The sequence below is a fragment of the Phodopus roborovskii genome, unplaced genomic scaffold (assembly GCF_943737965.1).
Source record: "Phodopus roborovskii unplaced genomic scaffold, PHOROB, whole genome shotgun sequence".
Lineage (NCBI taxonomy): Eukaryota > Metazoa > Chordata > Mammalia > Rodentia > Cricetidae > Phodopus > Phodopus roborovskii.
In genome coordinates, this window is record NW_026125397.1 from 8,419,738 (window position 1) to 8,432,392 (window position 12,655).

The window sequence follows — 12,655 nt, forward strand, 5'->3', positions numbered from 1 at the left end:
ATGTAGAACCCTTAGGCCAGGAATCTTTAAGCATTTATTTGACTAGCCATATGTGGAAGATAGCCTTTTGCTTTATTATCAAATCTCATAAGAGAAACTTAAAACATTCATGATGAAAAGGTGACTGTTGTAGGACTCATGCCAAGTCAAGTCAGGGTAGCAACTGAGTGGGTCATACAACTGGAGTGGTAGGGTCCCCTAAAGACTTGCACATCCTCAGAATTTGCTGGGGCTCTGGCCTAGTGACTTGTTTTGGTTCTGGGGGACTCAAGAACCTCAAACTAATGCAATCTTCCTTTAGTGTAGGTGTAGTCATTCCTTAATTTCAACTCAACAAAGATGTGCTATTGTTTAGAGAATGGAAGAGAGGTTGACATTAGAAGACTGTTCAGAAAAAGATGACAATTTGTCTGAGGTGTAGGAATTAGCAGAGTGTTTTCCCAGCTTGAGAGGCCTGGGGACTGATTACCAGCATTTTGTTCTCCCACAGAAGATGATAATGCAAAGACCAACTATAGAAGACAGTTTGCGAAAGCAGCATCAAAACTCTGGCCATGTCCACAAGTGTCACAAGCTGCAGACTGGCCCACACTTTTCCCACTTTCAAAAGAACTTTACAATAGAATGAAAAGAAAAGAAGGCAGGGGTGTTGAAATTCTTTTCATGCTTAGCTAAACACTGGGATTTTGCCTGGCTTCATCCTATGCATGTATTATATACAATTAAAATGGTCTGCATTAGGTAGAATATGGCACATGTTCCATTCCTGTTGATTGCTTCCCATGAACAGTCAGACCCACGAGGGCTCCGTGAGTAGATAGGGTGCTAGAGAGCACCCAACAGAGACTGTTAAGGCTTGCAGGCAAAGTTTTTAAAGGAAGAGAGGTGTCATGAGACTTGAAACAAGAGACTTTTTCAAAGCATGGAACCGTCCCTTCTAGCAACAAGAACAGAATTTCCTTCTCTCAGAAATTATGAAGGGCTTAAGTGGGACCTGTGTTGCAGAGTAGAGGGGGGACTATGAAGGAGCCCGCAGAGGCTAGGGACAACAGTCTGGAGACTAAAAACTCTGTGAAAGGGTTTTGTGTTTTCTTCTCATCTTTGACTGAATCATGGGTCGGAGAACAGAGAGTGAATTACAGTAGACCACCTAGAACCCTTTGTTGTTGATGTCCTTGGAGCCATTGATGTTATCAAAGTCCACATAGATCTCAAGGGTACAGAGTACAAGCACTTCTTGCTAGCAGGCATAGCTAATAGCCTCCTCATTGCCATTGCATTGTTTGATGCTACAAGATGTTTTCTGGTCCCTGAGGTTTTGAGTTCACCAGTCCACAATCCTTTTCTCTGCTTCCCACTCATCAAAATACCCCCAGTGTACTTAAAACCCCCTGGTCTTTGGCTCCAGAAGGTCACATTTCTTATCATAAATGTGAATCCCAATTCTTGCCTGGTAGCATTACTGTAAGAATGAAAGGCAATGAAGTTTGCGATGTGCCTTCTTGGCACTTGTACACACGGATGTTAAAGATTGCAACTCCATCCACTGGAATTTAAGGCAATTCCTCAAAGTCTCCATCATCAGAACACAACAGATATTATAAGTCTGCTCACTGATCATGCTTAGTAATGTTTATTGTGAAAAAGTAAACATTTGGCTTAAATGAAACAACATAATGGATTTCATTTACACCTCACTTAACTTTTCAAATATTAATTTACCTCCAGTCTTATCTCATTTACATTTCTTCCGATTTTGTGTCTGTCCTTTGCACTTTTTATTTTGAATTTTTTCTAACTCTTATGCTATTATATCTGCAAATACCTTTCCATATATCTTTCAAAGTAAAGACTTTAGAAACACAATATGCATGATCTAGAATGTGTTGAGCTAGAATTGATTATTTGATATGCTTTTGAGTCTACCTGAGGGAATTAAACATCACAGGAATAAATAAAAGAGGGCTGAGCCCTGTCACATATAGGCTACATGAGATATTATTACACTTAAAAAGAAGTAAGACTTCTTTAATCATTAACTATTCAAATAGTCAAATATCTCATAAATGACATCGTATTTTTATAGTATGTTTTCTATAGACCCAAATATATTTATAAATAATAATAGAAATGGCAGCCAGTGGCTATCTATATTGCTACAAATTCTTATTTGTATGACTTGAATGTTATTACAATGCAGTAAAAATATTAATAGCATAGTAAATTTATATGTTCAGCCATTTGGTTGGTATTACTAAGTGCCTTCCATTGTCTGTATATGATTTCTGTATGTGTATGTGTACATATGAGTTCATGTGTGGTGTATGCAAACATGTGTGTCCATTCCATACACAAACATGGGAGCCAGAAGAGAGAGAGTTGGGTGTATTGTTCTATCAATCTCCACCTTATTCCTCTGAAACAGGATCTCTCATTGAACCAGGAGCTAAGCTGACAGTCTGCAAACTCCCATGATCCTCCTGTCTCTGTCTTGTCTAGCACTGGAGTTATGGGCATATGCACTGTGGGTGATGGGGATTCAAACTTGGGTCTTTATGTTTGTGCAGCAAGCATTTTTATGCACTGAACCATTTCCCCAGCCCTATATTTTTCTAATTTCAGCTATGCTACTAACAAATCATTATGTCTATGAGCCACTCACTCAAATTAAATATCAGTTGCAGAATTTAAAGAAAAATGTGTTGAGCTAGAATTGATCATTTGGTGGTGTCTGCATTTTGAGTCTACCAAGTGGGAATTGGGACATCTCAGTGCTAAGTAAAATAGGGCCAAACCCTCCCATACATGGACCACATGAGCCAGGATGTCTTTCTTAACTGACTTTCACCACAGTTCCTGAATCTATAAAATATAGAGTCATCACCTAAAACTGAGAGATTTTTGTGTGAGCACAGAGTGGTAGGGTACAGGCAAACTGAATTAAGTGAGAACATGTGGGTACACAGTACAGTACCCAGTACTGCACTGTAATCTCCCAACTGTAATAAGCATAGCTTGACCAGCAACTGTTGGTGTGGATAAAGCTAGACGGTCAGGCCGTGATTGGAGCTCCATTGTTACCTATGGCACTTGCTAGCCACATATGGCTAGCGAACACTTGAAACATGGCTACCCCCAATGGAGTTGTGTTATTTGTAAAGCGCATGCTTGATGCCTAAGATGTGGCTTGAATAGGCAACATAGTAATTGTTAATGTTTAGGCATGCTAAAATCATAATATCTTGACTATATTGGGTTAAGTAAGTAAGAAAATATTATTAAAATTAAATTCATACTCCCTTTCCCCCTGTCTACATTCCCTCTTGCTGTATGGTTCAGGCTGTCTTGAAAATTGCTATTCAATTCAGGTTGGCCTCAAATTCATGATCTTCCTACCTTGACCTTTTGAGTACAGTAATTACAATCATATAACATCACATAAAGCACTCATATTTTACACTAGTTTTAAGTGAATGACCACAAAACAATTTAAATTAAATTCCATATGTAGTAGGCATTATTTCTTTTGAACAGTACTGGAGCCCATCAACCATTACCACTCCTGTCATTTGAAACCCATGTATCTCCTTCTCCTCTTGTCTATGCAGTCAAACAAGTCTGAAATTGGGCAATGTAACTCATGGGCTTCTGTCCCTTCCTACTCGATACTTTTCAGGTTCTTGGTAGCTTCTGGTTCTTTTGTAGCTCTTGTTCATCTCTTTGCTGGGTTATTACAAAATCACTTAAATGTTTTCACTTCCTAATGGGTCCTCACTATGATATTGCTCCTTTAAGCCCTCAGTCTTCCCATAGCTCTCAAAATTCAACAAGGCATACATCACAATTGATCTCAACATGTATGTGTGTGTGCATGTGTGTGTAAGAGAGCATGTGTGTGCAAGAGACAAAGAGTATGTGTGTTCATGTGTGTGTATCTGTGTGAGAGAGAAAATATGTGTGAGAGAGACATGTGAGCTCGCGTGCACACACACACACACACACACACACACACACACACACACACACACACACCGTGAATCTCACATGAATGGTCTTCCCTGTTTTATGAACAGAGTCTCTCAGAGGAACATGGCTGGAGCTTGCTGATTTGGTTAGTGTGGTGGTTTGAAAGAAAATGGCCCCTAAAGGTAGTGGCACTCTTAGGGGGTGTGGCCTTGCTGGAGGAAGTGTGTCACTGTGGGGGCGGGCTTTGAGGTCTTTTTCTCAAGCTTCCCTCAGTGTGACAGTCAGTGGACTTCCTGAGAATGCCTGCAATATATAGTGCTCTCAGCTCCAGCATCATGTCTGCCTGCACGCTGTCATGTCCCCTGTTATGATCATAATGGCCCGAACCACTGAAACTGTAGGAGAGCCACCCTTGGCTATTGTTTTCTTTATAAGAGTTGCCATGGTCATGGTGTCTCTTCTCAACAACAGTAAGCCCCAACTAAGACAGTTAATCTGGCTGCCCAGTGAGCCCCAGGGATCCACTGCTCTACATCTCCTCAGCACATGCCATTGTGATTTGGATTTTTACACTAGGTGTTGGCAGCTGAACTCTGGTCCTCAGGCTGACTGAGCCATCTCCTCAGATCATGATCTCAACTCTTGTAGACACTGTCTGTCTACTGTCCATCTTGTCTGCACAAGGCTTTTCCTTCTCAGTACAGCAACTCTTCATCCCTGGTCCAGGTCATCACAAAAGCATGATGCTTAGTTAGGACACTAGCTCTGCAGTCTATCACAAGCTTTGGAAAAGTTACTAAGTCTCATCTTTAAAAAAAAAATGTGTAATAATATAACTTGCTAATTCAGAAATTTTACAAGGCTTGAATGAGGTAATGCACATATAAATGTCTGACACAAATGAAACTATGATAAATTTTATTGTCAAGTATTTCCTGTAGAAATGCCCTTCCCTCAACCCCTCCTCCCCCCATTTAATCACACTTGGCCTTTGCATGGACTTCTGCAACATTCTGAATCCCCTCAGCCACAGAGCTTCTTTGTGTTGTGGCTTTCTCTTTCTTTAATCAAGGTAAGGTCCATGCTTGCACATTTAAGAAAAATTACCAGGATGGGTCTTTTTGGCATAAGATATATCTAATTTATCTCACACTGCACCCATACTCAGTGACTATTTGTCAAATGTATAATGTGTTGGAATAAATCCTAACAACAATGTGGGGCCACAGACTGATGTCAAGCAGGGGAGTGTCATGGTCTGATTGTCTTCTAGGTTATAGTTCTTGGAAACTGTCTACAGCAGAGCTTAAGTGAAGTTACTGAAAGCAAATAAAACTCTTATAAAAATTTGCAATTTGATTCATAATTTAGTAGAAGTGGTAATTACTTACAAAAGGATACCTTATTGTAAAAACTTATACCTTCATAGTAAAATGTATTCTTTTAATATTATGTTTATATGTAATGTTTTATAAGTTTTTTTGGGGAAAGTATGTGTTTTATGATTTATAAACAAATATATTTTCTCACAAAACGTGATTTAACTTCTAAAAGCCAGTTCTAAAATGCTATGTGGGTTTAGAATTTGTCGATTTTTTCTGCACATAATCTGATGAATTATGAAAGCAACCATGCATAGCAAGTTGGTTACATTACAAGATTAAAATACATTGAAACTTCATTGTTAATATAGAAATAAAAATAGTTTGGTATTGTTTGAAAATATACTAGTATAAAGAGTATATATTAGTCATTTTATTTTGAATTAAAATGAAATAACACAATCATCTAGAGATATTTCAAAGAGATGCTATTTAAATGAAAAGAAAACAAGTTAACACATAGTATAATAAATACAGCAAAGCCAAAAAAGTCATGTGACGCAAGAGAATTATGGGCCAAAGAAGCCCAAGATTGCTCTATGTAATGCATCCCTTACCCATCTGCTGACACTCATCTCAAAAAAAATTAAGCTTGTTTTCATGAGTATAGAGACAGAGGTTTCACATTATCTTGGTCACAATCCATCCCCAGGAAACCAGGGCTTTTAACTGTTTTTGAATTGAATCCTTCACTTAGGTGACCCTGATAGCTATCCACCCAAATATATTCTTCCTCAATAAAATAAAAAAAAAAAAAAAAAAGGTAGAAGATGTTGTCATGAAAGGTTTATAATATTGTGACTTTACTACTGGAAATAGGCTTTTTGTTTGTTTGTTTGTTTGTTGAGACAGGGTTTCAATGTATTGCTTTGGAGCCTGAGCTGTAACTTCTAGCTCTGTAGACCAGGCTGGCCTTGAACTCTGCCTGCCTCTGCTTCCTGAATGCTGGGAGTAAAGGCATGTGCCACCAACGCCTGGCTTTGGAAATAGGCTCTTAACTACCTAAGAAAATAAAAACTGAGATTCTAGTTTTGCAATCTATCAAACTGGCTCTGGGAAGGCTGGCTGTCTACAAGAATGAAACTAGATTCCTATCTCTTACCCTGTACAAAAGTCAACTAGAAATACCTTCATGTAAGACTTGAAATTAACAGAGAAAAACAGAAGGAGCCATTCAAGATGCAGGATTAGGCATATTCTGAATAGGAGCCCTGTAGCTCAATAAATAGTAGGAAGAATTGGCAAAGCAATTGCATCACAGTACAGGCAAGACAAGAATAAAGACACTAATTGCAGAATATGACAACATGGTCACAAATTATTTATTTGACAGAATTAATGTCCATTATATATAAAGAACTCAAAAATTGAAAGCTCAAAAGACCAAAACTATCTAATCAATAAATAGATGATCTGAACACCTTTCCAAAAGAAGTACAAATAACCAGTGATTTTTTTTTTTTTTTTTTTTTTTTTTGCCAAGCTGTGACTGTTTATTAACTGACCAGATTACAAAAATACCATAGGCTGCACCTTAGTTCATCCGTCTAATAAGCTTGTTTATCTGGTCTTTCCTGTTGCCAGCATCACCACCTTCCACAAAGTGAGTGGTCTTTTTCTTCATCCCGTCCTGTGGAGAAGGCAGTTTGAAAGGCCACAGGAAGCTTGAAGCGTTTCCCCACTGGGTAGATCTCATGGATCAGATCCTCCATGCAGATAATGTCATATTTACCAAGAGATCGAGCAATCAAGGAATTGTCCGTCAAGGCAATTCTCTTCTTATTGATTTTGCCATACCATGCTTGTAGATGAGTTCGTTTACTGACTTCAGGTTGGGGTACCCCCATGCAATGTATGGTTCCACGATCCTTGGCATATTAATCGAAGCCTTGCTGAGCTTAACAAAGGTGCCATTGAAGATCTGACGAAGACGGAGCAGCTGCAACACCTTTGGGCTTGCACCACCATTGATACCTCGGATTGAGATGACGAAGGCCAGCTTTGGTTCTGTAGGCACATAGAATTTTCCAGCTTTCCTTACCATCCTAGCCATGCGGATCTCCTTCCGGTACATCTGCCTGTATTCCTTGTGATAATGCTTTGCCTTTTCATAGATGAGCTTCCTCCCTGCCTTCCCGAGTGTCTTCGGTGCAAACTTTTTCTGAAAGCTCTTCGCCTTTAGCTCTGCGAAATTCCTTCGCTTTTTCTTAAGAGTTTCTGGCACAGCAGGAACCTTCTTTTTCTTCTCCGGCGGTGCAGCCTCCATGGCTCCTTCCAGTGGGTGGGTGGGTGGTGGGGGGGAGAGCCCAGTGATATATTTTTTAAAATGTTCAATATTGCTAGCCATTACAGAAATACAAACCAAAACTATGTTCCGCTTTACCTCACAAAAATCAGAATGGTTATTACAAAAATCACAAAAGGAAGAGTGTCAAATGTGGGAAAGTATGTGGAAGAAATTGAATCTTTATACATTTCAGGAATGTAAATTAGTATCACCACTATAGAAATTAGTTTAGAAAGTCTTCAAAATATGAAAATAAAAATGATGCATGATCCAGTTATGCCTTTCTGATATACAAAGGAGCCAAATTCAGCACACAGAGTGGATAGCTATGTTGTGGTACCTCCCATGGCAGCCATGTTATGGAATTAGCCTATTGGCCATCAAGCCTGAATGGATAGAGAAAATGTGGTACATAGATACCAAATCACTATAAAAATAAAGAATGTATGCCTTTTCCAGGAACATTGGGTTCTTACTAAGTGAAATATACATACTCCACATATCCTCTCAATTGAATCTGAAAAGGATGGGTGGGGAGAGAAGGGGAAATAAGGAAAGAGGAAGAAGAGCACTGTTAGTGTAGAAGAAGGGAATTGTGGAGAGCAGGGCTAATCAAGAATTTCATCAATGTGATCAAATGCCAGCATGAAATAAGTATTTTGTACAAATAAGTGTGCAAAGGTGTGAGGGAGCTGGAGGCCTAACTTAGCTGGTAAAGTGTGCGTTGCCCTTGTGTGAGGATCTGAGTTCAGATCCAACCCTGTGTAAAAAGCCAAGCTTGGGGAAGTGCATCTATAAGTGTAGCAGAAGAACAGAGACCAGTTGATCACCAGAGCTAAGATAGCTAATCAGTGGATTCAGTGGCAGGCATTTACTCAGAAAATAAAGTGGAGAGTCTTGGAAAAGACACCTCATAGTGATTTCCAGCCTCCATGTGCACATGCATACTCATGCACACACACAAACATGTATGTATAGCACACACACACACACACACACACACATGAAATGTGGTCATCATGCCTGTGGATGTCTTTTGGAGAGAAAACGATGAAGGAAACTAAGTAAGAGACCGAGAGTCAAGAAAAAGAGGTTAGGGTGTAAGGTCTGAGAGACACAAAGGGCAAGGATGAAAATGAGAATGGAAGGCAGAAGGAAGGAATCTGGTGGGCAGGCATCGGGGGATCTATAGGTAGAGATTAGGAGGGATTGAGAAGAATGGGGTGAGTCTGAATGGGGCAGGTCCCAAAGGTTCCAGAACTTCAGAGTCTGGATGCCTGGATGTCGTATGTACTCGTAGATAAGGTTGCTCTTCAATTCATTCTTTTTTTTTTTTTTTTTTTTTTTTTTAGATAGTTGAAGGAGATAAACTCTTGGTAAGAGTTAAGTCCATCTTGTAATGTCAAAATCACATGTGGTACGAAACACTGAGCACTTCCCCTGTTTCTAGTGGGGAGTGCTTTCTTCATCCAGCCCATTGGATTGCATGAATCTAGTGAATTTACCATCCAGGGAAAGTTGATTCCTAAAGTATTGTGTGTTGGCTGAGCAGAAAATGATTTTAAACAAATTCAAAAGCAGGGCAAATAAATATTAAATTTCCCATGTGAAATGTTTACACTTTTAAGAATGTATTTTTAAAGATAGATGATGATCCTTTGCTCTAGGTGTAAAATCCATATATGAGCGAGTACATACCATCTTCCTCTTTCTGTGACTGGGTTATCTCATTTAGGATGGTTTCTTCACGTGCCATCCACTTGCCTGCGAATTTCAAGATTCCATTTTTTTTTCTGCAAAGTAGTATTCCATTGTGTAGATGTGCCATATCTTCTTTATCCATTCTTCAGTTGAGGGGCATCTAGGTTGTTTCCAGGTTCTTGCTATTACAAATAATGCTGCTATAAACATAGTTGAGCTCATGTCTTTGTTGCATGGATGTGGATCATTTGGGTATATGCCTAAGAGGGGGATTGCCGGGTCCTGTGGTAAACTAATTCCCATTTTCCTGAGGAACTGCCATACTGATCTCCAAAATGGCTGTAAGAGTTTGCACTCCCACCAGCAGTGGAGGAGTGGTCCCCTTTCTCCACATCCTCTCCAGAATGAGTTGTCATTGCTGTTTTTAATTTTAGCCATTCTCATGGTATCTAAAAGTTTGATTTGAATTTCCCTGATAGCTAAGGATGTTGAGCACTTAACTAAGTGTCTTTCAGCCTTTTTGGTTCCTATTGAGAGTTCTTTCTTCAGTTCTGTACCCCATTTTTTAATAGGGTTATTTGGTGTTTTATTGACTAGTTTCTTAAGTTCTTTGTATATTTTGGAGATCAGCCCTCTGTCAGATGCAAGATTGGTGAAAATCTTTTCCCAGTCTGTGGGCTGCTGTTTGGTCTTGTCCTCTGTGTCCTTTGCCTTACAGAAGCTTCTAAGTTTGAGGAGGTCCTATTTATTAATTGTTGATCTCAATGTCTGTGTTCCTGGAGTTATGTTCAGGTCCAGCCTATAATTCACACCACCAGAGGAACTAGGATACAAGGTGTATTCTAAGAGATTCATATAAAGTCCCTCACAGAAGGGGGAAGGGACAAGTCCCCCAGAGCACATGGGAAGTGGGGGGGGGCAGTGAATGGAGAGAGAAGTAGGAGAAAGAGAAGGGGAGGAGAGGAAAGGAGGTATGACTAGGAAGATTGAGTCAGGGTAGGAATAGAAGACAACAGAGAGAGAGAGAGAGAGAGAGAGAGAGAGAGAGAGAGAGAGAGAGAGAGAGAATGAACATAAAAAGAGGGAGCCATTATTGGTTTGAAGAGAAAACTGAACCTAAAGAAAGGTCTAGAGACCTACAAGACTGCCGCCAACTAACAATTTGAGCAACCATGGAAAGGCTACCATAAATGCCCTTCCCGGAGAGTGAGATCAACAAGTAACTTATCCCCCATCATGGAGCCCTCATCTAGTACCTGTTGGAAACAGAAGCAAACACCCACAACTAAACACTGAGTCTAACTAGAATCCAGATGCAGAGGGAGAGGACAAGACCAGGTTGCACAAACACATAGAGACAGCTGACCTGAACAAGGAGGAGCTTACAGGCCCCCAGACTGATAGCTGGGAATCCAGCATGGGACTGACTCAGGCCCCCCTGAATATGGGTCTCAGGCAGAAGGACTGAGCAGTCTAAGGGACCTCAGGCAGTGGAACCAGGATATATTCCCGGTGCACAAAAAGACCTTGCAGACACATCCCCCATGGAGGGATAACTGCCTTAACCTAGAGACAGGAGAGAAGTCCTAGTCCCTATTTCAAATGACTTGACAGATTTACATGTCCCCACCTGGATGGCATTGCCTTACATGTGGAATTTGGTGAGGGGATGAGAGGAGAGAGTGGTCAGGGTGCATGTGAGGGGGGAAAAGAAAGTAAGAGGGAGGGAAAAAGGGAGAGAGGGAGGGAGGGGATTGACATGTAAAAAAAAAGATGAGTTCAGGAGGTTTTTATTGTTTCTTGGAGTTTTAAATGTTTCTTCACATGAAACACCCATTTATATGCTTTGCTCATTTTTCTATTCATTTGTTTGCCTTTTCTATTTATAGGAATTTATAGTGCAGATATCAAGCCCTTTCCTGTGATATATATGTTTCAAATATATTCTCCCAATCTCTTCCTTGGCATTTAAGCCTTTAATCCATTTTGAAATTTATTATGGTGTTTGGTACAAGACTGGAATCTAATGGGATTTTTTTTCCTAGCTAGAAGCCAGACAATTTCACATCTTTTATTGAATAATCCATTGGTCTCCATTAATCTGTATTGCTTTTTGGTGAGGCTTACACGTGGACTGGTCCATTTCAAGATCATCTATTGTGTTTTAATCAATTTCTCTGAAAATTCTTGCAACTGGGCTTAGTCATTAATGGCGTTATTATATGTGTGCAAGGGGAGTGTTATTTCAAAATGACCTCTTGTCGTTATTTTTAGTATTATATCTAGGGTTTAACATGATTTTGTCCAGTTGGGATATAAATATTGGTGTGAGAGTTTACATTGATTGCCGGGGGAAGAGGATCTAGAATTACCCTTGGAAACATATCTGTACATATGTCTTTGAGGGGGTGTGGAGAATGTGTTGATTGAGGTTGCATGACACAACTGACATGCATATCTACAGGCTGTGGTGTTGGACTGTACACAAAGAAAAAAATCACTAGCGTACTAATGTTCATCTCTCTCTCCTGTAAGTACAGACACAGTATGACCAGCTTGCTTTAAGCTCCTGTGGCCTAATTTATTATTGTACCATCAAACTGTGAACCCAAATCAACCTTTCCTTCCTCAGTCTGCTTGTTTTGTCAAGTATTGTCACAGCAACAAGAAAAGTGACTAACACAGTCGGCATATAGTAAGTTTGTTCGGGTGAATGCAGGGTAAGTGATATGGATCTGTGGACTGCATTGATCCTTGGTGTTATGGTCTGACATGGTAGCTCGTTGTGTCTGAAATACTATCAACATGTATTTTGAGTGCCTTTCAGCCCCAAGTCTCCAAGTAATACATAGCTTACCAATGCTGCACATTAGTTATTTTTCTTTTCTTTAGTAAGCAAGTTACTGTTTGCAAAAGCTCGGGCCATTAGTTCTCTTTGATTCCCTACAGGTTGCACTGCAGAACCTTCTGGTGTGTGTCATCTTATTCTACACTGTTTACTACCTGTCACTGAGTGCGTGCTGCCTGACACTTGAGTAAGTGGCATATTGTCTTCAAACATGATTTAAAAGTGGACATGGAATAAAAGGAGGTTATACTTGATATGGCTTAAAGGATTATAGTTTGTAGATTCCAAATGGCATTTAAAACTTTGTTTTGAAAGTAAATATAAACTAACATTCTACTTTTAAGAATGAGCAAAGTCACTGCCGTGACAAAAGCTGGAACCAGGCAGAATTATTCATACTGCCAGGAAACGTGAAGCCATGCTCTTAGGGCTGGTATTGAATCAGAGAGTTTGCATTAGGCAACACTTGAG

At 39.8% G+C, this 12,655-nt stretch overlaps 1 protein-coding gene across 1 annotated transcript; it reads right to left on the reverse strand.

The window, feature by feature from the left end:
- Positions 1–7,110: 7,110 nt before the first annotated feature.
- On the reverse strand, positions 7,111–7,614 carry LOC127215005 (60S ribosomal protein L7-like). The gene has a single exon (XM_051175310.1). The coding sequence runs from the start codon at positions 7,612–7,614 to the stop codon at positions 7,111–7,113; it is 504 nt and encodes a 167-aa protein (XP_051031267.1).
- Positions 7,615–12,655: the final 5,041 nt, after the last annotated feature.

Coding starts and splice junctions, on each gene's coding strand:
- LOC127215005 (XM_051175310.1), bottom strand. CDS start 7,614: ATGGAGGCTGCACCGCCGGAGAAGAAAAAGAAGGTTCCTGCTGTGCCA.